The sequence below is a fragment of the Prunus persica genome, chromosome G8 (assembly GCF_000346465.2).
Source record: "Prunus persica cultivar Lovell chromosome G8, Prunus_persica_NCBIv2, whole genome shotgun sequence".
NCBI lineage: Eukaryota > Viridiplantae > Streptophyta > Magnoliopsida > Rosales > Rosaceae > Prunus > Prunus persica.
Genome location: NC_034016.1, coordinates 8,680,565 through 8,706,466, shown reverse-complemented (window position 1 = coordinate 8,706,466; position 25,902 = coordinate 8,680,565). Strand labels below are relative to the sequence as shown.

Below are 25,902 nucleotides of genomic sequence, written 5' to 3'. Positions count from 1 at the left end.
ACAGAACCAACCAGCACGACAACAATCTCTGATGATTCAAAGTCTGGTCGAGGTATGAGCACAATGCCTCGTGTTGTGAAGAGAAAACTTCAGAAACTGAGGCCAATTGTTGAGTACAATAAAAGGGGGAAAGGAATTGGCCAAGCACATAGTGAGATGCAGTCCTACATTGGTGTGTTGGCACGCTCCAGAGTTCCACTTGTGGACATGAAATGGGCTCAAATCCCCAAGGATATAAAGGAGCAGATTTGGGAAGCAGTTGACATTGCTTTTGTGGTAGGTCAAGGGGGCAAGAGCTCTGTGTTAGCTTCTGCTGCCAAGAAATGGAAGGATTTCAAGTCTACACTAACGAGGCATTATATCCTTCCGTACACCAATGACAGGGACTGACTTGGAACTGTTGATAGAACTGTTGAAACTTGGAACTGACTTCCCCTTTTGTTTGGAGAAGGGAAACCCAGTTCATACGTGTGCAATCATCGATAAACGTGACAAACCATCTAGCTTCCCCTAGAGTGGTAATTTTAGTCGGGCCCCAAATATCAGAATGAACAAGAGAAAAGGGAACCAAACTTTTATGTGAACTTAAGGAAAAAGGAACACGATGGCTCTTCGCTAGTTCATAGATGTCACACGTAAAACTGGAGATATCTAACTGGGAAAATAAGGAAGGAAATAGCTTTTGTAAATATCCAAACAACGCATGTCCAAGACGTCGATGCCATAACCATACTTCGGAAGTTTACTTCTGAACACTCGTACCCCCAATTTTGTAAGCTTGACTGAGGCTGGCTTCACTGTCAGAGGCCAAGTCCAGATAGTAGAGTTTGCCCCTCCTAGTACCACAACCAATCGTCTTGCTGCTGAGGATGTCCTGAAAAACACAATGAGTAGGCCAAAAGGTTACAGTGCAATTCAAAGCCGTAGTAATTTGGGCAACAGACAAAAGATTATGATGTAAGGATGGAACAATCAACACAGAATCCAAAGTGAGGGAGTCATAGAGAGAGAGGGAACCCTCCCCAATTACTAGGGAAGGGGTACCATTGGCATTAGACACCACTGATTGAGAAGACGGTGTATGAGAGGTAAGTTGTTTAGGATCAAAGGTCATGTGATAAATGGCTCCCGTGTCAATGACCCAGAAGTGTTTCTTTGAAGAACTATGCAAAAAATAACCGTGGGAACCTGTTGTGGCAATTTTTGAGGATGGGGAAGTGAAGGCAGTGGTTTGGGAAGATGAGACGATATTCATGGTAGCGGAAGGATTTAAGAATAAGAGAACAAAAACAAAGAATTTGTGTTTAGGTTTTGTGATAAGAAGATATGAGGATTCGGGTATGAAGATCTGAATTTGAAGCTGTGAATATGAGGAATTTGATTTAGGGTTTGGGTGTAAAGAAATTTGATATGAGGATTTAGGGTTTGTGTTTGAAGAAATATGATATGAGGATTTAGGGTTTGTGTTTGAAGAAAATTTGATATGAGAATTTAGAGACAACCAAGGATCGATTGCTCTGATACCATGCTAAAATATGAATATGGTTTGAATGTATTAGGTTATTTTTATTCTTCTCCATAAGGAGGTATATATAAGAGTTTACAGGGTGCTATACAAGGAATTAGATATAGTAAAGAATTAGGAAAGTATCTCCTAATTATACAATGATTTATCAACTATATAAAAATAGGAAAGTAAATCCCTTAATTAATTAAGGAAGTAAATCTCCCTGATTAATTAGGAGACTCACATCAACAATATGTAAGGTACTGCCCATACGTTTAGTACACAAACAATAACCATGAGGTCTTCGACTTCTGCTAAAGTATGCTTTCTAGCTTATTGCCTTATCTTGTTATATGTTTCATCACCAAATTGGGTTGCTTTCGCTTCTGCTACTTCTACTTCTGATACTGAAGCAAAGGCTCTTCTCAAATGGAAAGCCAGCTTATTTCAAAATAAAGCCCTCAATATTCTCATCTGGTACCCTCCCAGCCCAGTCATAATAACGCCACCAATTCTTCCAGCAATCCAATACCAAAAACAACCCCATGCACTTGGACTGGTATTTCATGCTCTAGAAGTGTCAGTGGCGGATCTAGGAATTTCCTCTTCGGGAGTCAATGTATAAAAGTTCACAATTTTTTTTTATACAAATCTAGAATCCACCATATTATTATTAACCAATCTATAAAAATTTAAGACCATATTATTATTAACCAATCTTACAAAGATTCAACGCCTAGAGTAAGCAACTTTAAATTTATAAATGTTGCAGCTCTAGGACAAAAATATGTGGTACCCTACGAGTCTTTAAAAGCAATAAATTCATCAATAAAATTATAATCTACAAGTCTTTACACGTGTTTGTAAAACTTGCACCAGTTCAGCAAAGTCTTGATTTTTTCAGTTTGATTGTTTGAGGAGCTTCTGCAATTCTGCAACTTCAGCCTTCAATGAAGCACATTCTTGGTTCCTTGCTAGCAGACGCAATCTTAAATTTGCCACCAAAGCAGCACTGCGAGCATTGAGAAAGTGGGTCTCTTCCACTGCAGTTTTGTCAAACCTCCTTGCCATTTCATTATGCAAGTGCATACTTGATAGAATTTCATTATGCATGCTTACTGCTTGCACAAAAGTAGAACCGGTATGGAAATTGGAGTATGGAAACACAACATTTTCATGTGATGTTTCTTGGGTTAAAGGAGGAGCAAGAGATAAATTCAAATCTGATGAGCTTTTAGGAATCGAAAGGAATTCCATTTTGATTTTGTTTTCAGATTGATGGAAGTCCTGTAAGAAAATTGGCGGATTTTTTTGTTGAGGTTTTTTTTTTTCCCTGAGTTGTGATTTTGTGTTTTCCTCTTGTTTCATTTTATAGACGAAGTTGTCACCCGGGATTTGTGAGTATTAATTATAAAATAAGGAAAAGAAAGATAATATTATAACAAAGGCTTTTTCATCAAAAAAGAGGAGAAAGAGAGAGAGAGAGAAGAGAGAAGAGAGAGAAAAGAAAAGAAAAAAAATTAAAAAGAGAGAGAAGGAAAAGAAAGAAAGGGAAGGAGGAGAGAGGTATTGTTGGGTAGCAACAGCAATTACTGCCAGTTTTTTTGTTTTTTTTAAATTGTGCCAAACAACGTCGTTCTGGCCCGGTTTTAAAAATAAAAAATAAAAACTTAAGTGCAACGATGTCGTTTTGACGTCGAGTGAAACAAAAAAAGAAGAAGGGCGTGCGTGCTGTGCCAAGCAGCACGCTCAGACTAGTTGCCCCTTTGGGGCATTTCATCGAACAGCTTGTGAGGGTCAAGTTTTGCTCCTCTAATGGTGGATTTTAGAGGTTGCAAGGGTCAATTGACCACCCTTGCTCCTCTGTGGATCCACCCCTAAATGTCAGCATGATAAACGTTTCCCAACGAGATAGGTAACCTAAAATCTCTTGTAGATATCGAGTTGTCTTCCAACAATTTAAGTGGTCCCATCACTCCAAATCTGGGTAACTTAAAAAAATTAAACTCTTTGTACTTGGATGACAACCAACTTTTTGGTTCTATTCCGAAAGAGATAGGGAACTTGAAATATCTTGTGGAGCTATGCTTAAGCAAGAATCAACTCAAAGGTTCTATTCCAAGATCTCTAGCTGATCTAACAAGCCTTACCTATCTTTCTCTCTTTGATAATAAACTTTATGGAACTATTCCTAATGAGATAGTTAATGTGAAGTCCATCGTAAAATTAGAGTTGTCCTCTAACGCTTTAAGTGGTCTCATCCCTCCAAATATTGGTAACTTAAAGAAGCTAAACATTTTGCACTTGGAAGGAAACCAATTTTCTGGTTCTATTTCAAGATCACTAGGTGATCTAAAAAGCCTTACCCATATTTATCTCTATGGTAATCAACTTTCTGGCGCTATTCCCAATGAGATTGGTAACTTAAAGTCTCTTGTATATCTAAAGTTGGGCTTCAACACTTTAAGGGCAACTCCACCAATGAGCTTAGCCCAAGGCTGTGGGGGAAAAAAAAATAAAATTACGTTCCAGCGGTGAGCCCAAGCCCGGGCTGGGAGTGGGTCCCACAAAGTCGGGCTGGCCCGAAGGCCAGTTCAGCCTGAAGTCGAGCCCACGTTTTGTGACGTCATGCGCGACGTCTCGCTGCAATGCACGCGCCAACGGTAAAAAAAAATTTAAACCAGCGCGACGCAACCTCCAACGGGCAAAAGCCAAGTGTCACGCCCCCAGCACTCCGATCTACTTCTTCGAATCCAATCCAACAGCTGGCATTTTTTGGGCAATAAAATTATGAAAAAAAATCGAAAATTTTTTAAACAAATTCTAAAAAATTCTGATTTTTTTTTCTATAAATACCTATCAATACCCTTCACTTTCAACACCAATCCTCATACATTTTATTATACTTCTACTATTATTCACTCTTTACTCAACATTTTCCTCTCTTTCACCTTGTATTTTTATTTCTTAATTTTATGGCTTCTTCTATCGAAACCAGAGGGGCGTGGAGCACCATGGAAGATGTTTCCTTGTGTGAGGCTTGGCTCCAAGTTTGTCATTGTCCCGTGTCAGGCAATGAGATGAAATTTTTTCATATGAGGAAAAAAATTCATGCCGAATTTTGTGAAAAAATTCCAGAGTCAACTCATACGGAGATGACATTGTCTAGTAGGTGGAAAATTCTCAATAAAGAGTTGGGAAAATGAAGAGATGCCATGGCAAAAGCGATGAACAACTATAGAAGTGGAGAAAATCGTACTAACGAGGTAAGTATTTTGTAATTTTCATTTTATTAAGTTTAATCTCCTAATATATATATTTTGTTAACATTTATTACATTTTCAATATTTTGTTAATATTTCTTGCATTTTCAATATGTTGTTAATATTTCTTGCATTTTCAATATGTTGTTAATATTTCTTGTATTTTCAATTATTTCTTAATATTTCTTGCACTTGCAATTTATTTGTAAGGTTAATTGCATTTCCATTAAATTTTTTTTTTGTTACTTGCATATCCAATATATTTTAAATATTTCTTGCATTTCCATTTTTTTGTTAAATAGATGATTCAAGCACAAATGTGGTTCGGTGCAACCGAGGGTGGCAAAAAAGGTTTCAACCATCATGAATGTTGGGAGGTGGTGAAATATTGCAAACGCTTCATAATTATTCCGATGGGTCCCGCCGTTGTGTTAAACGAGACGCCACTCCGTGATTCAATGACATCAGATTCACCTCTCGATTCCCCTATGAGTCAAGACTCACCCATCGAAAAGGAGCCAAGGCCCATTGGCCGAAAGGCTGCGAAGGCAAAGAAAGCGGGTAATTCAAGCAATAATAATTCAAAGTTTTTGGAGGAAATTGTAAGGCAGAACGGCATAAGAATTGAAATGGAGCAGAAACGCCAAGATAACGAGATGGCAATTCAAGCCGAGTATGCACGACAAAGGGAGTATTTGCGCAAAAAAGATATGGACAAGACGGATCGGGAAACCATGGCGATGGATACAAGCATGTCCCCTGAAACAAAACAATTTTGGAAGCTAGAACGAAGGGATGTTATGAGAAGAAGACTTTTCCGGGATGATGGGCCTAGCAACACGGATTGGTTAAATGATGGAAACCATTAAATTAGTTGGCATACCTTTTATGTATTTGTATTTTTCATGTTTTCTATTAAAGTGGTTGTAATTCATGTATTTTATTTTAGTAGTAGTAATTCTTAATGACTTGTATTGGATTTCTTTATTTAATAAACAAAGCATTGAATAAAATACCTTTTTATTCAACATATTCCATACATCAAACAAAACAAAATAAAAATAAAAATAACTACAAACAAAGCACAATAATAATAGCAAACCACAACCAAACCATAATAAATAAATAAAACAATACAACCAAACCATAACTAAATAAAACATAACCAAAGCATCTATGCTCCATCATTCATCTTCATTGCCTTTCACCGCCCATAGATGCTCCATCAAGTCAACTTGACATATTTCATGAATATACGAAGATTGCATCTCTGTATATCGATCTATCATCCGGGTCATGAAACGACCATCCCTCACCAACGGTTCCGGCTTAAACTGTTCTCCACTTGGCCCCATGGGCCTTTCATAAATCTGTGTCAAGGCCGTGTTCATTGGATCCGGTTCGTAGACCTCTAAAGCATCATAATCGTACTCATCCTCCACAATCATATTATGGAGGATGATGCAAGTCATCATAATGCTTCTGAGGATCTCCTCATCAAACATACGGGGAGCACCTCGAATAATCAACCACCGAGCTTGAAGGATGCCAAAACACCTTTCGACATCTTTCCTGTATCCTTCTTGATAGGTAGCAAATAATTTTTGCTTCTGGGATCGGGGATTCGGAATGGATTTGACAAAAGTGGTCCACCTTGGGTAGATGCCATCAGCTAGATAATACCCAGTCTGGTAGACTGTATTGTTGACTTGATAGGTGATATTGGGGCCTTGGCCTCTCAATACATCGTTGAAGACCGGGATTGACCCAACACGTTGAGGTCATTTTGGGATCCGGCAACTCCAAAGAAGACATGCCAAACCCATGTGTTGAAGCCAGTAACTGATTCCAGGATGATACTTTTTTGGCCTTTTCTATTTTCGTAATCACCTTGCAAGGCAGTTGGGCAATTCTTCCAGTGCATGCAATCGATGCTACCAATCATTCCTGGAAATCCTCGAGCTTCGGCTTTTTGTAGAAGCCGTTAGAGCTCCCTGGGAGTAGGTCTACGCAGGTAGTCCCTAGTGTACAGAGTTTCAACTGCTTGACAAAATCTTACCAAAGGCTCCAACGTAGTGGACTTCCCCATCCGGGCAATCTCATCCACCTAGTCAGCAGATGCACAATACCCAACATTCGTATAACAGTTGTAAGCTTTTGCTCCGGAAGAAGCCCCAAAACCAAAGCAGCATCACACTTTTGAACAAAGTATGCATCATAATTGCAAATATCATGCATGACTTTATTGAACAAATGGGGTTGCATTCTAAATTGCCTTCGAAAATCAACATCAGAGTACAAAGAAGTTGGGATAAAATAATCTTCCAAAAGATTCTTACCCCAAGAATGCCTATGTCTGTCCACATTCCGGCGGCGGCCAACTTGTGAACCACGGCGGCGACCTTAGTTCTCTTCATCTTGCAAAGCCACTGCTATGACAACTTGTTCATCGACTTGTCTCTGCAACTCATTGATTTCATCTGCTCTACGGTTTCTCTCATTTGTTTCTCGCTCTTGCCTCTCCTCCTAAAATCTTCCATTGAGAATGAATGGAGTATGAATTCTAAACTCTGAGAAATGAAAATATATAAAGATATGGTGTGAGAGGTATGAGCTGAGCCTCTAGTTTTATAGAAAATTTTGGCAAGATAGACATGCCACGTGGCTTGATTTGATTGGATGAAAATCTTATCTGAAATTTGAACCCAAATTTGTATGAAATTTGAATTTTGAAATTCATCCGAAATTTGAATTTTTTGAATTTTGAAATTTGAAATTCATCCTAAATTTGAACCCAAAAATTTATCTGAAATTTGAATTTTGAAATTCATCTGAAAATTTTATCCAATTATGAATAGTCTTGACACGTAGTAACCCGGAAATCTTATCTGAAAATATTATCCAAATTAATTATTGAGGTAAAAAAATTTGTGAAAAAAACAAAAAAATGAATAGTAATTGCCCTTAGCCATGGCAATGGGTGGAAACACAAAATACTATTTGCAAGGGCAACCACTATTCACATGAATAGTGGCTGCCCTAGCTCCCCCCTTGCCATGACTAAGGGAAAATGGGTGGAGTTGCTCTAAGTGGTTCAATCCCTCCAAATATTGTTAACTTAAAAAAGTTATAAAGTTTGTACTTGGATGACAATCAACTTTCTTGTTATATTCTCAAACAGATAATAAATTTGAAATATCTTGCGGAGCTATTTTTGAAAAGAATAAACTCAATGGTTCAATTCCAAGATCACTAGGTGATCTAACAAGCCTTACCCATCTTTGTCTGGCTGTTAATATACTTTCTAGCATTATTCCAAAAGAGATCGGTAACCTGGAGTCTCTTGTAGATCTAAAGTTGAGCAAGAATCAACTCCATGGTTCAATTCTTGTTTCATTTGGTAACCTGAGCAACTTGGAAATCTTATACTTACGGGATAACCAACTTTCCGGCCCCATCCCCCAAGAGATAGAGAATCTCAAGAAGTTGATTGATCTTCAATTGGATAGAAACCAATTTTCTAGTTATTTCCCCCAAAATATTTGCCAAGGTGGAAAACTCACAAACTTTTCAGCAAGCACCAACCATTTAACTGGTCCAATCCCCAAAAGCTTGAAAACATGCACGAGTTTATTTATGTCTTCAAGGTAACCAATAGACTGGAATATATCTGAAGACTCTGGTATCTATCTGAATCTTGATTTTATAGATGTAAGCCACAATAACTTGTATGGAGAAGTCTCAAACAACTAGGGACAATAGGCACAACTAAAAACCCTGCGACTTGCTGGAAACAACCTTACTGGGACCATACCGGCTGAGATCAGAAATGTAACCCAAATTCATGAGCTGGATCTTTCTTCAAATAATTTAGTTGGGATGATTCCAAAGGAATTCGGGGAGTGACTTCTCTGGTGAAGCTGATGTTGAATGGAAATCAACTTTCGGGTCATATACCCTCGGAATTCGGATCATTGTCTGATCTTGAATATATTGACTTGTCAACAAACAAATTTAATGAGTCAATTCCAAGCATTGTAGGAGACTTGTTCAAATTACACTACTTGAATTTGAGTAGAAGTTGGCTCAAGCAATTCCATTGGAGTTGACGAAGTTAGTTCAATTGACCGACCTGGATTTAAGTCATAACTCATTGAAGGTAGGATACCTTTAGAAATGAGCAACATGGAGAGTTTGGTGACGCTGAATCTTTCCCACAACAATCTTTCCGAGCCATGCGCGGCTTGTCGTATGTTGACATATCCTACAATCACTTGGAAGGTCCCCTTCCCAACAACATCGCATTTCGAGAAGCTCCACCAGAAGCATTAAAAGGGAACAATGGATTGTGTGGCAAAGTTAGAGCTCTGCTGCCACCCTGCAATGAACATGGCTCAAAAAAGCACCTAAAACTGGTATATGGAATCACAGTCTCCCTTCTAGCAATACGTGTACCTCTATCTCCTTTTTTTTTTTTTTTTTCAATTGTCTTTATAGTGCAAAGAAGGAAGAAGCATAAGGATAAAGATGAAAACCACAAGCATGAAGAAATTTCCTTTTCAGTTCTAAATTTTGATGGGAAATCATAAGGGCAACAGAAGATTTTGATTCAACACATTGTGGGGGACATGGAAGCATCTACAGAGAAAATTTGTCATCTGCCAATGTAGTGGCTGTGAAGAAACTCCATATGTTATAGAATGACCAGAAGAATCTTCCAAAGGAATTCTTAAATGAAATAAGGGCACTGTCTGAGATAAGACACCGAAATATTGTGAAGCTTCATGGTTGTGTATGAGTATTGTGGGAACCTAATTAAATCAAAACCATAGGTCAAATAATTCCTTCCATTTGGGGATTATTCGACCTAATTGGGAATTATTCAATTTAATTGGGGATTACCCAATTAAATAGAATATTACCTAATCGGGTTGAGAATTCATTTTATTCCTACCCCAATTTCCAATTAAATGAGGAGTTACCTATTTAAGTTAGGAATTGATTTGATACCTACCCCAATTAGGGATTTGATTTACCCTAATGAATCAAATCCCTAATTAATCAAATCAATTCCAAATCGGGGAGGAATAATTCCTTTCCATCTACGGAATTATTCCTCTGAAACCCTAGCCTCTGAGACCACTATAAAAGGATGGCCACACACAAAGGTTAAGGTACGTCTAATTTCCTACTGAAACTCTGCATAAATTATTTCTCAAAAACCCTAGCCACCTCCTCTCTTTCTCTCTCTCACACAAGGCTCCGGCCACTACACAAGGCTCCGGCCACCTGGTTTTCCTTGAAACACCCTACCTGACTTAGGCATCGGAGGGCCTTTGGCCAACACCCCCAGGGTGTGGTCCTTTTACTCCGATATGTTTTGCAGGGAGAGAGAGAGAAGCAGAGAAGACGAAGGAATCTTTGGCGAATATTCTGGTGGGACGGAAATTTGCTCCCACAAATTGGTGCTTTCATTGAGAGCGCGAGATATATTCAAAGCGTGCTCCAAATTCATCTTTCACACATTTTTTCAAACAACCATGGTTGATACAAGACGTACGAAGAGTAACGCCACCACGATGGGCCCATCTCATGGTTTCGTGGTGGAAACCTCAATGCAACAGCACGGAATCGTGGCTGCCAACGCCTTGCAGTTGTCCTCTAGTGCTTTGCAGCCGCCTTCAGCTGCTGGAATTGCAGAACAGCCGCCACATGACCCTGGGACCTCCACAGCCTTGCAGTTGCCAGTGCCGATTACTGGAGCTGCTCTGCCTTGCTGTCCTGCCGCTGGAGCACAGCAGCAGCCACACCACTCAACTACCGGATTTGCTGCGCAGCCCCATGGCTACTTCAACGTCGTCCCAGTCTTGGTGCAGATCCATTCTCTCCCTCCTCTGCGATCACACTTGACATATGCACCTGTGTACGCGTCTAATGGAGCCCAAGCCCATATGTCGTTGGGCCCGATGCACGACATTCTACTTGACCCGCGCAGTTAGGTGGACCTTAACTCACGGGTCGATCAACTCACACAGAAGGTCGATGATCAGAACAACCTGATTGGCCAGCTACTCAGGCAGATCAACTTGAATCAAGGCCCTAACCTTGGACCCCGTGACGAGGAGAGGAGGGCACACAAGTGTGCCGGCAAGCAGTTCGAGAGGTCCCAGGCTGGTCAGACAAAGGCAAACCGGTAGGGGAGAGAGTGAGATCGAGCAGATGAGACGCAGACAGCCGCAAGCCGTACTCTAAGCCGTTCGAGGCTAGGACCAAGGACCAATGTGCTAGAGAGGCTAGGCCCATAGTCTAATGTCCACGCCCTCTTGGGCCCACAAGGAGCTCGAGTTCGTGAGCAGTCGCATAACGAGCGCAACGACCGACGCCCACTAGCCCGCTCGGGAGCCAACACGCGGCGGCAAGCTGTAGAGGAATACTCACAAGCTCAATCTCCTAATCCGCCCCATAGGCAGGGCACCCAAGGGGATCGACCCTTGGGAACTGAGGAAGAAGTTAGCCAGTCGCGCTCGAGATACCAAAGACGTCGACCTGAGCGACCCTCCTTGCGGGTAGAAGATGATGATCGACGCCCACCAACTCGCTCGAGGACCAACACGCGGCGACAAGATGTAGAGGAATCTTCACAAGCTCAATCTCCTAATTTGCCCCACGGGCAGAATACCCAAGGGGATCGACTCTTGGGAACCGAGGAAGAAGTTAGCCAGTCGCGCTCGAGGCACCGAAGAAGCTGGCCCGAGACTCTAGCCCTGTGAGCAGAGGATGTCGAGAAGCTAGTAAATGACCGACTCCAAGCTCTCCAACTTAAAGGAAGCACGGAGGAGGCCTTGCACAAGGAAATTGATCGAGCCGACTGCTCGCCCTTTACCGACAAGTGGAACGAGCTCTTCCACCAAAGCAGTTCACAACGTCATCCATCACTCCATTCAAGGGGGACTCTGACCCTAAGAGCCATTTGAGGCACTTCAAGGGCGCCATGATCCTGTACAAGGCAGACGATGCCCTGATGCGATGACCCTGCGAGGAGCAGCTCAAGACTGGTTCCACACTCTACCGTCTGCGTTGATAGGAAACTTCAAGGAGTTGGCCCTCATCTTCACAAAAAAGTACACCTCCTACAAGACGGTCAGAAAGCATGCAGACCATGTGTTCAACCTGCGCAAGAAGCCAGACGAGTCTCTACGAGACTACCTGAGACGGTTTAAGGCTGAAAAGGCTAACATCATACGATGCAATGACCAAGTTATATCCTCAGCTTTCAAGAAAGACTTGCCAACCGAGCACGAGCTATACCAGGAGCTGGCCATAACACCAAGTCAAACCTTGGCAGAAGTGTTCGCGATGGCAGAACGCTACGCACTTTGGGACGATGATCGAATCACCGCAAAGAAAGCCAGAAAGCAAGTTGATCACCCGACGAAGCAGGCAAGCCAAAAGAGCAACCAGTTCGAGCAAAAAGCCCGAGATAAGCGCAGATCGCGGTCCTGAGAGGGAAGCTCAGAAATAGGGACCTTCATTGAGTTCGCTATCCCAATTCATCAGATCCTTGCTCAAGTGAAGGACAAGCCGTGGGTGAGGAGACCGCCACCCATGAAGGGTGACCCCTCTAAGAGGGACACCAGTAAATACTGCGGATTCCACGGGGAGCACGGTCATTACACCAACAATTGCAATGCTTGGAAAAGGCATCTTGAGGAGCTGGTCAGAGAAGATCATTGCACAGAATTCATCACAAAGAAAGCCATCCAACAGATCAAGGATCGTGATGCGGCTGCCAAGGAACCTCCCCAAAAGGTCATTCGAATCAACACCATTCTAGCTGACTCCCAAGAGTCCGGGCTGACCACCAAGGAGCGCAAGAGGAAGATCGAGCAGGTGACTTATGTCTCCCAAGTCACAACAGGAGTACCAGTCATCGTGGATACACCTATCATTGGTTTCCAGAAGAAAGACTTGATCAGGCTTGACCTGCCGCATAATGACGCCCTAGTCATCTGCATTCAGATTGAACAAGCTGTGATCGAGTGAGTTCATGTGGATGAAGGCAGCGCAGCCAACATCCTGCAACTATCTGTCATCCAACAGATGGGATTGGAGCCCAAGATTAGCAAACTTGCCAGGTCGCTCACTGGCTTCAATGGGGCCACATCAATCACTGTTGGAATGATCAACCTTGATGTCCACTCACCCCCAGTGGTCTGCTCGCAAACCTTCATGGTCATCGACAAGATCTCCCTATACAATGGAATCTTGGGCCGACCGTGGATCAATAAGATCGAGGCCATCACATCTACTCTACACTAGAAGATTCGCTAAACCATCCCTGGAGGCGGAATCGGGCAGATCAATAGTGACCAAGCCATGGCAAGAAGATGCACAGCTCAAGGACTCAAGAAGAGCAAGCAGTTGCAGTTCACACCAGTAATGCAAGCTGCCAACGAGGCACGAAGCGCTCCCAGCAAACAAGCAAGCTCGAACGAGAAGGGAGCTACTACCCTACAATAGCAATTAATGAGCCAGGATCAAGGCGAGGGAATCCGCCCGGAAGACTCCCCTGAAAAGGGTTGGAAGCCTGAGGATGACGTTGAGTTAGTACCCCTTGATCTTGGCCAGCCAGACAAAGAAGCGCAGATCGGCTCGTACCAGAATCCAAACAAGAAGGATCGAGATGAGGGAATCTGCCAGGAAGGCTCCCTTGAAGAAGGTTGGAAGCCTGAGGAAAACGTTGAGTTAGTACCCCTCGATCCTAACCAACAGACAAGAAAGTGCGGATCGGCTCTCGCCTAAGCCCAGACGAGAAGGTGGAGCTTACCACCTTCCTCCAAAACAACAAAGACATGTTCACGTGATCACCATCTGACATGCCCGGCATCGACCCAAACATCATCTGCCACCGCCTCCATGTCAACCCTGCCAGCAAGCCCGTGGTGCGGAAGAGACGCAACTTCGCTCTCGAACGAGTCGCGATCATTGAAGCCGAGATCGACAAGCTTCTAGTCGCCGGATTTATTGAAGAGGTCTCCTACTCAGAATGGTTGGCCAACGTTGTTCTGGTGGCAAAACAAGAAAAGGGCAAATGGAGAGTGTGCATCGATTACACCGACCTCAACAAAGCATGCCCTAAAGACAACTTTCCATTGCCGAGGATCGACCAACTAGTGGATTCAACTTCCGGCAACCAGCTGCTCAGCTTCATGAATGCCTACTCCGGCTATAATCAAATTATGATGTACGACGATGACAAGGCGAAGACCTCTTTCATCATCGAGAGAAGGACCTATTGCTACAAGGTCATGCCCTTTGGGTTGAAGAACACTGGAGCAACCTGTCAAAGGCTCGTGAATAAGATTTTCAAGGAGCAGATCGGCAGAACAATGGAAGTCTACGTGGATGATATGCTGGTCAAAGCCCCTAAGCGTGGAGACCACCTCAAAAACCTCGCCGAGGCATTCAGCCTGCTCCGCCAATACCGCATGAAGCTGAATCCAAGTAAATGCACGTTCGGTGTATCATCAGGCCGATTCCTGGGGTACTTAGTCACACAACGAGGTATAGAGGCACACCCACGCCAAATTAAAGCCATTCTCGACATGAAGTCACCTTCCACAATGAAGGAAATACAAAGTCTGACGGGCAGAGCAGCAGCCCTTAACCGATTCCTCTCGAAGTCTACCGACAAGTGCAGACCATTCTTTAAAGCTTTGAAGAATGGGCAAAAAGACAAGTGGGACGAGGAGTGGGAAGTAGCTTTCCAGAGTCTAAAGACCTACCTTACTTCACCTCCCCTGCTCTCGAAGCCAGTTCCTGGTGAAGACTTGTTCGTGTACCTGGCAGTGTCTAACTCGGCCGTCAGCTCAGCTCTCATTCGAGAAGAACTTGGGGCCCAACATCCGATATTCTATACGTCAAAAGCTCTCCTCGATGCAGAGACTAGCTACCCAAAATTGGATAAGCTCATTTTGGCCCTTGTCGTTTCTGCGAGAAAGCTGCAACCTTATTACCAAGCACACCGAGTCATCGTTATGACTGACTTTCCTTTGAGATCAATCCTCCAAAGCCCTGATCCTTCTCAGCGACTCATGAAATGGGCAATAGAGCTAAGCCAATACAACCTCCTCTACCGGCCAAAGACTGCAATAAAAGCTCAGGCCTTAGCAGACTTTGTTGCAGAATTCACACCATCAGCCGAAGAAAAGAAGCTGGTCAGCAAAAAGAAGGAAAATTCGAGAGCAGACAAGACCTCCGCCGAAGCTGACCAACCTAGAGACATGTGGCAGTTACGCGTAGATGGAGCATCGAACCAGAAAGGAGCTGGAGCAGGCGTCGTCATCATCACCCCGGATGGAACCCTGTTAGAGCAAGCTATCACACTTGGCTTCCCGGCTTCAAATAACGAGGCAGAGTACGAGGCATTGCTTGCTGGCTTGCGCTTGGCAAAGGAGCTATCAATCAGGAAGCTAGCCATCTACTCGGATTCCCAGCTGATCACAAGTCAAGCCTCAAGAGAGTACATGGCGAAGCACCCAAGGATGATCTTGTACCTTGACAAAGTCCAAGAGCTGTTGAAGGCGTTTCCAACCTTCACCATCCAGCAGGTGCCCCGAGCAGAGACCACGCACGCAGATGCACTGGCAAGCTTAGGATCAGCACTGGATACCCAGTTCAGACGCTCCATCCCAATCGAGCACCTTGACCAGCCTAGCATAGAAGAGGCAGAACAACTGGACCTGATGCAGATCGACGAGGATCCTAGCTGGCAAGAACCCATCATTGACTACCTAGTGAATGAAAACTTGCCCCAGGACAAGTCCTAGGCCAGGAAAATCAAGTAGAAGGCTGCAAGATATTACATGAATGGCGACACGCTTATCCGCAGATCATACTACGGGCCTTATCTCACTTGCATCAAGTACTCGCAAACACTCGAGGTTCTCTGCAAAATACACGATGGCGAATGTGGAAATCACGCTGGAGGCAGGTCGCTTGCTCAGAAAAACTTTCATCACATCACCGAGGCAAGGGTCAAAGAAGATGAAGCCAAACTGGGAAGTCCCCTACATGATCAGCCGATCTGGGGGAGAGGAAGTTACACCCTCGATACTCTAGAAGGGAAGGAAATTCCAAGACAATGGAATGCCCACCATCTTCGGAGATACTATCCGTGAAGCTCTTCGCTTACCAGCTCTACTCCTAGTAGACAACGAGCCTCCCGTACTTCCATTGAAGACAAACTGCTTTTGATGTTACCTATGTTGTTAATTTCCTTTATTCAATAAAGCGATGTATTCACACCAACATCAATACAATAGCAAGCTTTTCAATGAAGTACTTTTTCGAGCATTATGTCCCCACAAACATATACATGCAGGCAACAAGCCTTAACTCCATTGTAGACAAGCTGCTCCTCGGAGCACAAACTTAATGAAGTCCTTTTTTAAGCACTATGTCCCCGACATACGCACACAGGCGACAAGCCTTACCTCCATTGTAGACAAGCTGCTCCTTGGAGCACAAACTCAATGGAGTCTTTTTCAAGCGCTATGTCCCCGACATACGCACACATGCGGCAACCCTTACCTCCATTGCAGACAAGCTGCTCCTCGGAGCACAAACTAAATGGAGTCTTTTTCAAGCGCTATGTCCCTGACACAGGCGACAAGCCTTACCTCCATTGCAGACAAGCTGCTCCTCGGAGCACAAACTCAATGGAGTCTTTTTCAAGCGATATGTCCCTGACATACGCACACAGGCGACAAGCCTTACCTCCATTGCAGACAAGCTGCTCCTCGGAGCATAAACTCAATGGAGTCTTTTTCAAGCGTTATGTCCCCGACATACACACACAGGCGACGAGCCTTATCTCCATTGCAAACAAGCTACTTCACAAGTACAAAATCAATGGGGTCTCTTTCAAGCGCTATGTCTTCCAAGTGCTATGTCTCCGGACACCCACTTACAGTATACAATGAGAATTGAAGTTTGAAAGACAACTGAAAATTCCATAACAAAGCGGCCAATCAGCCAAGTTCAACAAGAAGTAAGATGGTCAACCAAAGACCACTTATTGAAAGAAAATAACAAAGTTTAAAAATAGCAAAAATGAACTACAATTACAAGGGAACTTCAGCAGGTGACCCTTAGCCAATCATATCCTCAACTGCACTGGCAACAGCCTCATTCTGCCCAACTGACACAACTTGCTCAACCGCCTCGGCTGCTTGCTCCTTCGCATCCGCCTTAGCCTCATCAACTGACCCACCTTGGCGTTTGTCTTCCTCAATTGCAGCTTCATCTGCTATCTGCTCTTCAACTGCTTCTGCATCCATAACATCCACCTGCTTACTCTGAGCGGGGGGCAGGTCAAGACCAGACTGCTCACCGGCATCATCTTCGAGAGGGCAACAAGGAGAAGCACCATTCTGGCAATCCAGGTATCCCAGCTTGTACGCATTAGCAGCCATCTCTTGCTTGGATGCCTCTGTGGCTTCTACATGGGTATCAAACTTGACCAGCAGTTTGTCACGATCCTGGGCCAAAGCAGCATGCTTACGTTCGAGGCAGAAGTAGGCTTCCTTGCGTTCGAGCAGGGTAGCCATAAGAGACTTGAGTTCACCATCCTTTTGGCCAACAGAACTCTTGAGCACGGACATACTCTCCTTCATCTCAGAAATCCTCGCGTCATGGCGAATCCGCTCGTTCGAGAGCTTGTCAGTCAGGTCGGCATTCTTCTTCACCAGCTCGTCAAGCAGGGCAGAAGAGGGGGCAACATCACGAGAGTTTCGCATGGTCCCAACAGCAAAAACCATTCCTTTTTGAAGGTGATACATGGCAGCTTCTTCTTGCTTATCCAAGGGAAGGCTCGAGAAAGCACAAAGGTCACCAGCTCGATACACGTGATCAACTAGCTTAGCGCAAGCAGAGGGACTTGGCAGAAAGCCTGTTTTCAACAGATCAGACATGGACTTGCCCCCAGCAGAGCTATCACAAATTCCCGGACCGGCAGTTCGTGCAATTGGAGGACTCTTCGCTCGAGCAGACGACTTTTTAGCTCTTTTGGCTGCAACTTGCAACATTGAGTCAGCCCCGCGCTTGACTGTTCGTGGCCCCGCAGATGAGTCATGATTGCTAGGCGGAGGTACAGTCCTCTCAGCTTGATTCCCAGATCGGCACGGACGACCCAAACCTTGCTTCCCAGCGGCTTCCTTACATGGCAGATCACGGGTCTTAGGCAGTATGGGCAAAAACTTGAGCAGAATTTCCCGAACCTCCTGCATGCCGTTGGCCTTCTTGCTGTTCGCGCTGATGAGGCATTTGATCCGGCAGACGAGGCAGGAGCAACTCCCGTATGAGCCTTCTGAGCAGGCGAGACCTCCCTTGTAGAAGACTTGTTCGTGGCAAGAGAAGATCTCGGCTGCCTTCGCTGTGGAGACGTATCCACTGATCGTGAAACTGCAGCTTCATCTCGAGCAGAGCTACTGCACGTTTTCCCACCCTCAGGGGACTCAGTCGATGACTTCTCCCGCTCAACTGGCAAGTCACTTAGCTCCAAGCAGGGTGACCTCCACCTTTCAATATCTTCAGCAGGGGGCAGGCCATCAACTTTCTTCGGAGGTTCGCTCAGCAGCCAGCGCCATTCACAAAACTTGGCGGGGATGCTCAAAGCTTGTCGAACCTTCGTCATGTCCGGGTCGAGAACGAGCTTCTTTCGGATGGCATCATCTACAAGCATAAGACAAAGTTAGTCAGACACAGCAAAGAATTCCATGCAACAGTAGCAGATCAGAGGGATGCAACTTACCATCGCAGTAGGTGAGAGGAACGAGCGGACCGTCGCCAACCTCCCCTTCCCATCTGCCGCTGACCTCTAGCACATCCTTGCTCCACACATGATTGCCCTGACTCAGACTATCAAACAACATGGGTTCGCGTGCTCGAAGTTGGGCATATTTCTCGAAGCGTCTCACCTCGAAGAAGTAGAAGAACTCCCGCACGGTCAAATCCAGCTTGAAGAAGCGGCTCAAATTTTCAAAGCAGATGACCGCCCGATAAACATTCGGAGTACACTGGCTCGGGGCACATTCCATGGCGCAGAACACCTCCCTGAAAAATTTCGACAGCAGAAACGTGAAACCCAGCGAGAAATAGAAGGGGCGGAACGTGATAATCCTGGCACCTGGATTGTTCGGATCCACACGAGGTATACTGTCAGACGAGGGCTCTGCCAACTTGACATGCACATCCTTGGGTATAGCGAAGTTGAAAAGGGCACGCCACGTTTTGAACTGGGCTTCGGTGGTGACACGGTGCAAATTGGCCACAAACTTCTCTTTGGGAACTTGAGAACCGCCCCACAGTACAAGGGCACTTGTGAGCTTGGTGGTCGGCTCTTTCTTTCAGAAGACATGGTCATTGAGCAGCTGCAAAAAAATAGCGAAGAGAATGGCGTAAAATTCCTAGTTCGTGAAAAAAAAAACACAACAAAAAACAACAAAAAAGGGGTCCAGCAAGCTGCAGCCCAATCTGCAGAGGAGCCCAGCGCCTGCTAGCTCGAGCCCACTTGGCGCACAGCACACGAGGCCCATCGACGCAGCAGCCCAGCTCACGCCTTCAGCCCAGCTCGCATCCCATTCCAGCACGGGCTACTCCTGTTCGCTCTAGTTCTGCAGCCCAATTAGCGCACAGCTCACGCCACTAGCCCAGCGGTCATCCAACTCCAACCGAGGCCTGCTTTGCTTCCTCCAGCTCGAGCCCAAGAGTGTAGCCTCAGTCCATGCAACGCTAGCCCTTGCGCACTTGTTCTAGCCATGCCTACCCTTGGCCACCAAGCTCGCCAGCAGCAGGCACGCTTCAAGTTGAACCCAAGCTTGCGACAGCACCTCTTGCTGCCATCTTGGCTCACAGCGCACACCAAGCTTGCATGCCTCCCTTAGCAGACCACTTCACCTTGCTGCCAAAGCTCCCCATGCTGGACCCGCAGCCAAGAAGACAAAATATATATATACTTATATATATGTACATATATATATCTTACCTAAAGATGCACTCTCTCCCTTAGCAAGCAGACGATTTTCAAAGAACCTCTCTATGGAATAGGGGAAGTGTTTCTTGCGGTTTGAAGACAAGCAAGGGAGAGCCTCATATTTAAAGCGATTGGGGTTCCTTTACCTACAAGGAATCTCAAGCCCATTCCAACTAGGACTCTAATTTCAGAAAATTAGCAAGTAGAAAGCCTCCTCCACGCAGGAGCCTAAACCAAAGAAGGAAGCCCAGTTGCAATTGGATGGCCCAAGGGTTAATCCACATCTCCTACATGCCGCCACACGCCACGCAGAAGCTAGGGGGCATTTGTGGGAACCTAATTAAATCAAAACCCTCGGTCAAATAATTCCTTCCATTTGGAGATTATTCGACCTAATTGGGAATTATTCAATTTAATTGGGGATTACCCAATTAAATAGAATATTACCTAATTGGGTTGAGAATTCATTTTATTCCTACCCCAATTCCCAATTAAATGAGGAGTTACCTATTTAAGTTAGGAATTGATTTGATACCTACCCCAATTAGGGATTTGATTTACCCTAATGAATCAAATCCCTAATTAATCAAATCAATTCCAAATCAGGGAGGAATAATTCCTTTCCATCTACGGAATTATTCCTCTGAAACCCTAGCCTCTGAGACCACTATAAAAGGATGGCCACACACAAAGGTTAAGGTACGTCTAATTTCCTACTGAAACTCTGCATAAATTATTTCTCAAAAACCCTAGCCACCTCCTCTCTTTCTCTCTCTCACACAAGGCTCCGGCCACCACACACAGCTCCGACCACCCGGTTTTCCTTGAAACACCCTACCTAACTTAGACATCGGAGGACCTTTGGCCAACACCTCCCGGGTGTGGTCCTTTTACTCCGATCTGTTTTGCAGGGAGAGAGAGAGAAGCAGAGAAGACGAAGGAATCTTTGGCGAATATTCTCGTGGGACGGAAATTTGCTCCCACAAGTATCTTGAAAGGGGAAGCTTGGCCTCAATGTTGGGCAAGGATGATGAAGCTAAAGAGTTGGGTGGAGCAAAAGCGTGAATATTGTGAAAGGTGTAGCTCATGCCTTGTTGTACATGCACCACGATTGCTTGCCGCCAATTGTGCATCGTGACATATCAAGCAACAACATTTTGCTGGATTCTGAATATGAGGCCTGTGTTTCTGACTTTGGCACTGCCAAGTTTTTAAACCCGGACTCAGCTAATTGGACTGCTGTTGCAGACACATATGGCTACGTGGGGCTAGGTAATGTTTTTGCTTCTTTTACTTTCTTTTTTTTTGGTTCTATATACTTAAACAGATTTTACGCGCAGGCAAGTGATTCTCTTTCTTTCCAAGATCCAGTTTTTGTAAACTTTCATAACAAGTTTATTTCTGCGACTTGTTTCCTACTATATATTGTTGTCTGTACATGGTAACTGATTTTGATTTATAACTTAACTCTTTGAATTGGAACTTGGAAAGTAAATTTTTACAGAATTGCGTCGGAGACTTTTTTTTTTGTCAGGTATTAGAGACTCTAGCTTTCAAAAAAATTTATGCATGATACAATTCTGTAAACTCCATTTGAATAGTTATAAATATGCCAATAGTGCTGCTTCTATGAGCTTTTATCTTAGCAGAACTTGCTTATAAAATGGAAGTGAACGCGCAATGCAATGTTTATAGCTTCGGAGTAGTAACACTGGAAATAATCATGGGTAGGCATCCGGGAAATTTTTTCTCCTCTTTGTCATCACGATCGTCTTCTTCGTCGTCATCTGGATTACCTGCCCATCAAATGCCAATTGTGGATGTTGTAGACCAACGCATTTCCCCTCCAACAAATCAAGAAGCAGGGGAAGTGGTCTCTCTTGTAAAGATAGCGTTTGCATGTTTGAATCCCAGTCCGCAATCTCGTCCAACAATGAAGCAAGTTTCTCAACGCCTCTCAACTGAGAGGTCTCTTTTGTTGGAACCATTGCATATGATAACATGGGGTGAATTGCTTGCTCTCAATGGCTTTGCTACCTGAAACGTGCCTCTTTCCTATAATGTTTTCACTCTGTGTCATCAAGTTCTTCTAATTCTTTCTTAGATGTTGCGTTATGTGTAATCTATTTCTTGTTATAAGTGCTTTTGCTTGTGAGAAAAATAAAAAAAAATAAAAAAAGAAGAATATTCCTTACCATTTCTTTGTGCTTTTGCTCATCACTGCTTACAAGAATAAGGTGTTAGTTTTATACATTTGATGTTTTCTCTTCCCTCAGTTCTATTTCTCACAAAAAAATAGAAAAATAGTGTTCGTCACAAGAACTTGAAGCAGAAGCAAATTACAATCTTCGCATCCTTAAGTGGCCATATACTTGAAAGAGTTATGGATAACGAAAGAAGAAAGGTTTAAATAACCCGCTTTTAGTGTGGATTGGAGAAGAATGATGTGAACTGAAACAAGACGCATTAACAAAATTGACAAAATTGAAAGGTGATTTCGAATGAAGACAAAGTGACAAAAATTGTAGTTGCCCTTTTTTCTTCTTGATACGAAGCGATATTGGTGGATCAAACCCAAGATCTCGGATGCATGAGTACTTGCTCTTAATCACTTCCTTTTATTTATATTGGCAAACACAAACTACATAATCTCCATGGAATTTGAGATATGTCTTTCTTTGCCTTCTTGAAAATTAACTCATGCTTATGAGTTATCTGCCAGGTTTAATGAAGTCCCTGGTTCTCCTTGGAAGTTCATTTGGAATTTGAAGATCCCTCCTCGTGTTAAAATGTTCACTTGGCTTCTCACTCAAAAAAAGATCTTAACTAATGTGCAGAGAGTAAGAAGGCATCTTTCTAGAGGCCCTTCTTGTCCTCTCTGTCATTACCATGAGGAGTCTTTGCAGCATCTCTTTATTTTCTGTCCTCGTGTTCTTGCGCTTTGGAGATCCTTTTATTTACCTGAAGGATTGATCAACTTCTTTTCCTCTGATTTTGATAGTTGGTTTGAAGGAAAATTTGTGTTACAATGCTGGGCATATAAGGAATTTGAAGTGGTCTAGTATTTTTGCTGTTGCTTGCTGGTTCATTTGGAAGTGGAGGTGTCGTTCTATCTTTGAGCCTCATTTCCAAATGCCTTGTCGTCCTAATCAGATTATTGTTGAGTATCTCCTGGAATGAGATAAGGCTAATAACCTTTTAAAGAAGGCTACCTCTCTACCCAGATGTTTCTTGCTTGGCAGCCTCCTCCTTGTGTCTTCTTTAAGCTTAATATTGATGGCTCTAGAGTGTGAGTGACTCTGGGTGCATTGCTGCAGGAGGTATAATTAGGAATTCATATGGTGTCTGGATAGCAGGTTTTTCTGCTAATCTTGGTCATGTTGAAGTCTTTGTGGCTGAAGCCTGGGCTTTATACTATGGTCTTAAACTTGCTTGGCAGCTGGGTTTGCATCAGATAGCTGTTAATTCTGATTCTGCCCTTGTTGTTGATATGATTAATGGAGATTGGGTGGACTCTCATCCTATGTATGTGTTACTTACCAAGTGCAGAAAGCTTTTGAAAAACCAGTGGAATTGCAGCATTATTCATGTCTATAGGGAGACCAATTTTGCTGCTGATTTTCTAGCTAAGATGGGTCATCATAAGGATTTGGGTTATCATGAGCTCTCTTCTCCTCCTGTTCAGTTGCAGCCTATTTTAGATGATGATAAGAATGGTCTCTTGAGGCCTAAATTTGTTCCTGTGTATTCTTTTTGGTTTGGGCTTTGCCCCCTATTTTACCAACAAAAAAAAATTTAACCAATGTTGCGACTTAAAAATATTAAAAATATGTTGCAATAACTGCAACTTCATCAAAGATTCTGTTCAAAATTGAATCACAATGTTTTGTTTTGGGTTGAAATGTTTACAAAGAAAAAATTAAAAAGAACGTGGTGTAAAGCATCCTATTGGAGCAACTATTCCTTTAAAGTCCCAAAGATTCCTATTGGGCTTCAAAAGGAGGCTAATGCAGTGGATAGAACCTCAGTTTTGAGGCCCCAATTGGGGATGGCACTAGGTGCCTCTCCAAAAAGCACTGAAAAATTGTTTCATAGATTAAGCACTACGAGAAAGCTCTTTATTAGTGGTTGAAAGAGTAACAACGTTTAAATCTGCTATCCTCCCAAATCCAATCCTTAGTGTCATGAATCATATATTCATAGTAACTATGAGACAATCACTTATTGTTAAAAATTGTTGTGAGAGAAAGCTATGAGGGAAAGCAGCTAATGAGGTGCTTTCATTTTCTGATTACGCAGGAATCAGTTTCGAAGGGGCTCTGGGATTAATGATTATGCTGTAATCATTTTCTAATTATGTGTAAAATTAATACCAACAATACTTTTAACAAAAATTTTACCAAACGCCAAACTGCTTTCTCTCACAACAAATTTGACAGTGATTATTTTCACAGCACAGCAATGCTAAACTGGAAATATTCAACATTTTTTTTTTGGCCAAATTTAGGAAGGAGAAGGGGGTTTTCTCAAACACACACAACTAATGGGTCATGAGAGTTCGAACATGTGAACACTGATTTGCAAGCAAGATCATTTTCCACTCGCTAGACCCATTGGCCCCAACCTTAGTTCAATTAATGAAAATTCAAGTATACATATACAAATAGAATACTCCCGAGAAATTCACAATCTTATTCTCTGTTCTGAAATATGTAGGGTTGATTTGGAAAAAAATTGAGATTGAGGAGTGTTGAGGCCCAAAAATCCAGGGTTTGGCCCAAATAAATTCCTGGCCCAACGCAATGCCTTATTAAGAAAAAAACCTGATTTGGAGCACACGAAAGTTCGTCATTCACACTCTCACGAGTCATGATCCACGTGCCATGCCAAATAAATATGCAATCTGTCATGTTAAGAGTTGAAATAAGCACTGGCTTTATGATCCCAAGCTAATTATCCCGTCAAGCGTCATATCCCTCTTCAAAGTGACAAAATTCAAGCACGCCAAGCGACATGCAATGCCAAGCGAAAAATTATTATTATTACACCTAGCCACACTACAAGCTTAAGTGGGCCCAAGCCACACAAAATGTCCGGGGCTTACTTGAGTGGGTTGTGATATGGATGGTAACAAGTTGTCATGAGGCCCATTGATGGGCCGAGAAATGGAAGTCTTGGGCTGCTTGGGAGCCTCAAGACTCAAGTCTATTTCTTGAGCCCAAATATATGGGTGAGCATAAAAGAAAGAGAGAAAGTAGCCCAATACCCTAGAAAAATTAGCCCATCACCTGAACCAAAATAGCCCAACACTTGATGAAGTTAGCCCATTTACTTAATAAACCAACTTATTGACCTAGAAAGCCCAGGCAATTAAAATGAGAATCTGCAAAAGCCCCAGCATTTGGCTGGAGAACAAGGGTTACAAGATATCCACGTATGCAAGGTTGTTGGGAGGCTCCAACACATGGGGGGGAACGAATTTCAAGCAAGAGCATTCAAAGAACCTGGGGGTATTGGTGCGCGCAGACCGCTAGGAGGGGAGGCACCCTTCAAACCAACATTGTTGATGCTCAAAATGGCCCGGCCAATATTGAGTCCAACTTAGTGATTAGATGTGCTGGGTCTTCAGCAGGGAAGAGGGCTGAGGCCCTTGGTGAAATATAGGTTGATGGGAAACCTGCAGAAGACAAAGTGGGAGAAGCAATCGTTAAGCTTCGGACACCGGTGTGGTGCCGGCCGAAGGCTCTCCGATGCCTAAGTCAGTTACAAGTAGTAATTCTGGCAGAGCAACAGTAAAAGTGGGAGAATAGTTGTCCTTTGTACCTGGGTACTGTTCCCTATTTATAGGGAGGTGAAAGTAGGAGTTTTGCACAAAGTTCCAATGTGGGACTTTGTGCAAGCCGTTGTGGTGGCGACACGTGTCCTGGAGATTAGGTTTGGCAGCTGGGAGCTTCGGTAGGTGTCTGGCACCTCGGAAGTGTGTCTTCCTTCGGCACAGGAGAAGGCGTGGCTGCCTTGGTGCTAGTCACTTTGGTGCTGGGTCTGCTCGGTTCATTATGGTGTAAACAAACATACATACCCATTTCTTTCCCCACTAG

At 43.6% G+C, this 25,902-nt stretch overlaps 1 protein-coding gene across 1 annotated transcript; it reads left to right on the top strand.

Moving 5' to 3' along the window:
* On the top strand, nucleotides 11,797-12,813 carry LOC109950825. The gene is made up of 2 exons (XM_020570960.1): nucleotides 11,797-12,210; nucleotides 12,328-12,813. Exons 1-2 carry the CDS (start codon nucleotides 11,797-11,799, stop codon nucleotides 12,811-12,813), a joined length of 900 nt encoding a protein of 299 aa, XP_020426549.1.

Excerpts from the sequence above, each read along its gene's own strand:
- LOC109950825 (XM_020570960.1), top strand. The coding sequence starts at position 11,797 with ATGACCCTGCGAGGAGCAGCTCAAGACTGGTTCCACACTCTACCGTCT. Across the intron at positions 12,211-12,327 it reads TTGATCACCCGACGAAGCAG|ATCCTTGCTCAAGTGAAGGA; the intron begins GCAAGCCAAAAG and ends CCAATTCATCAG.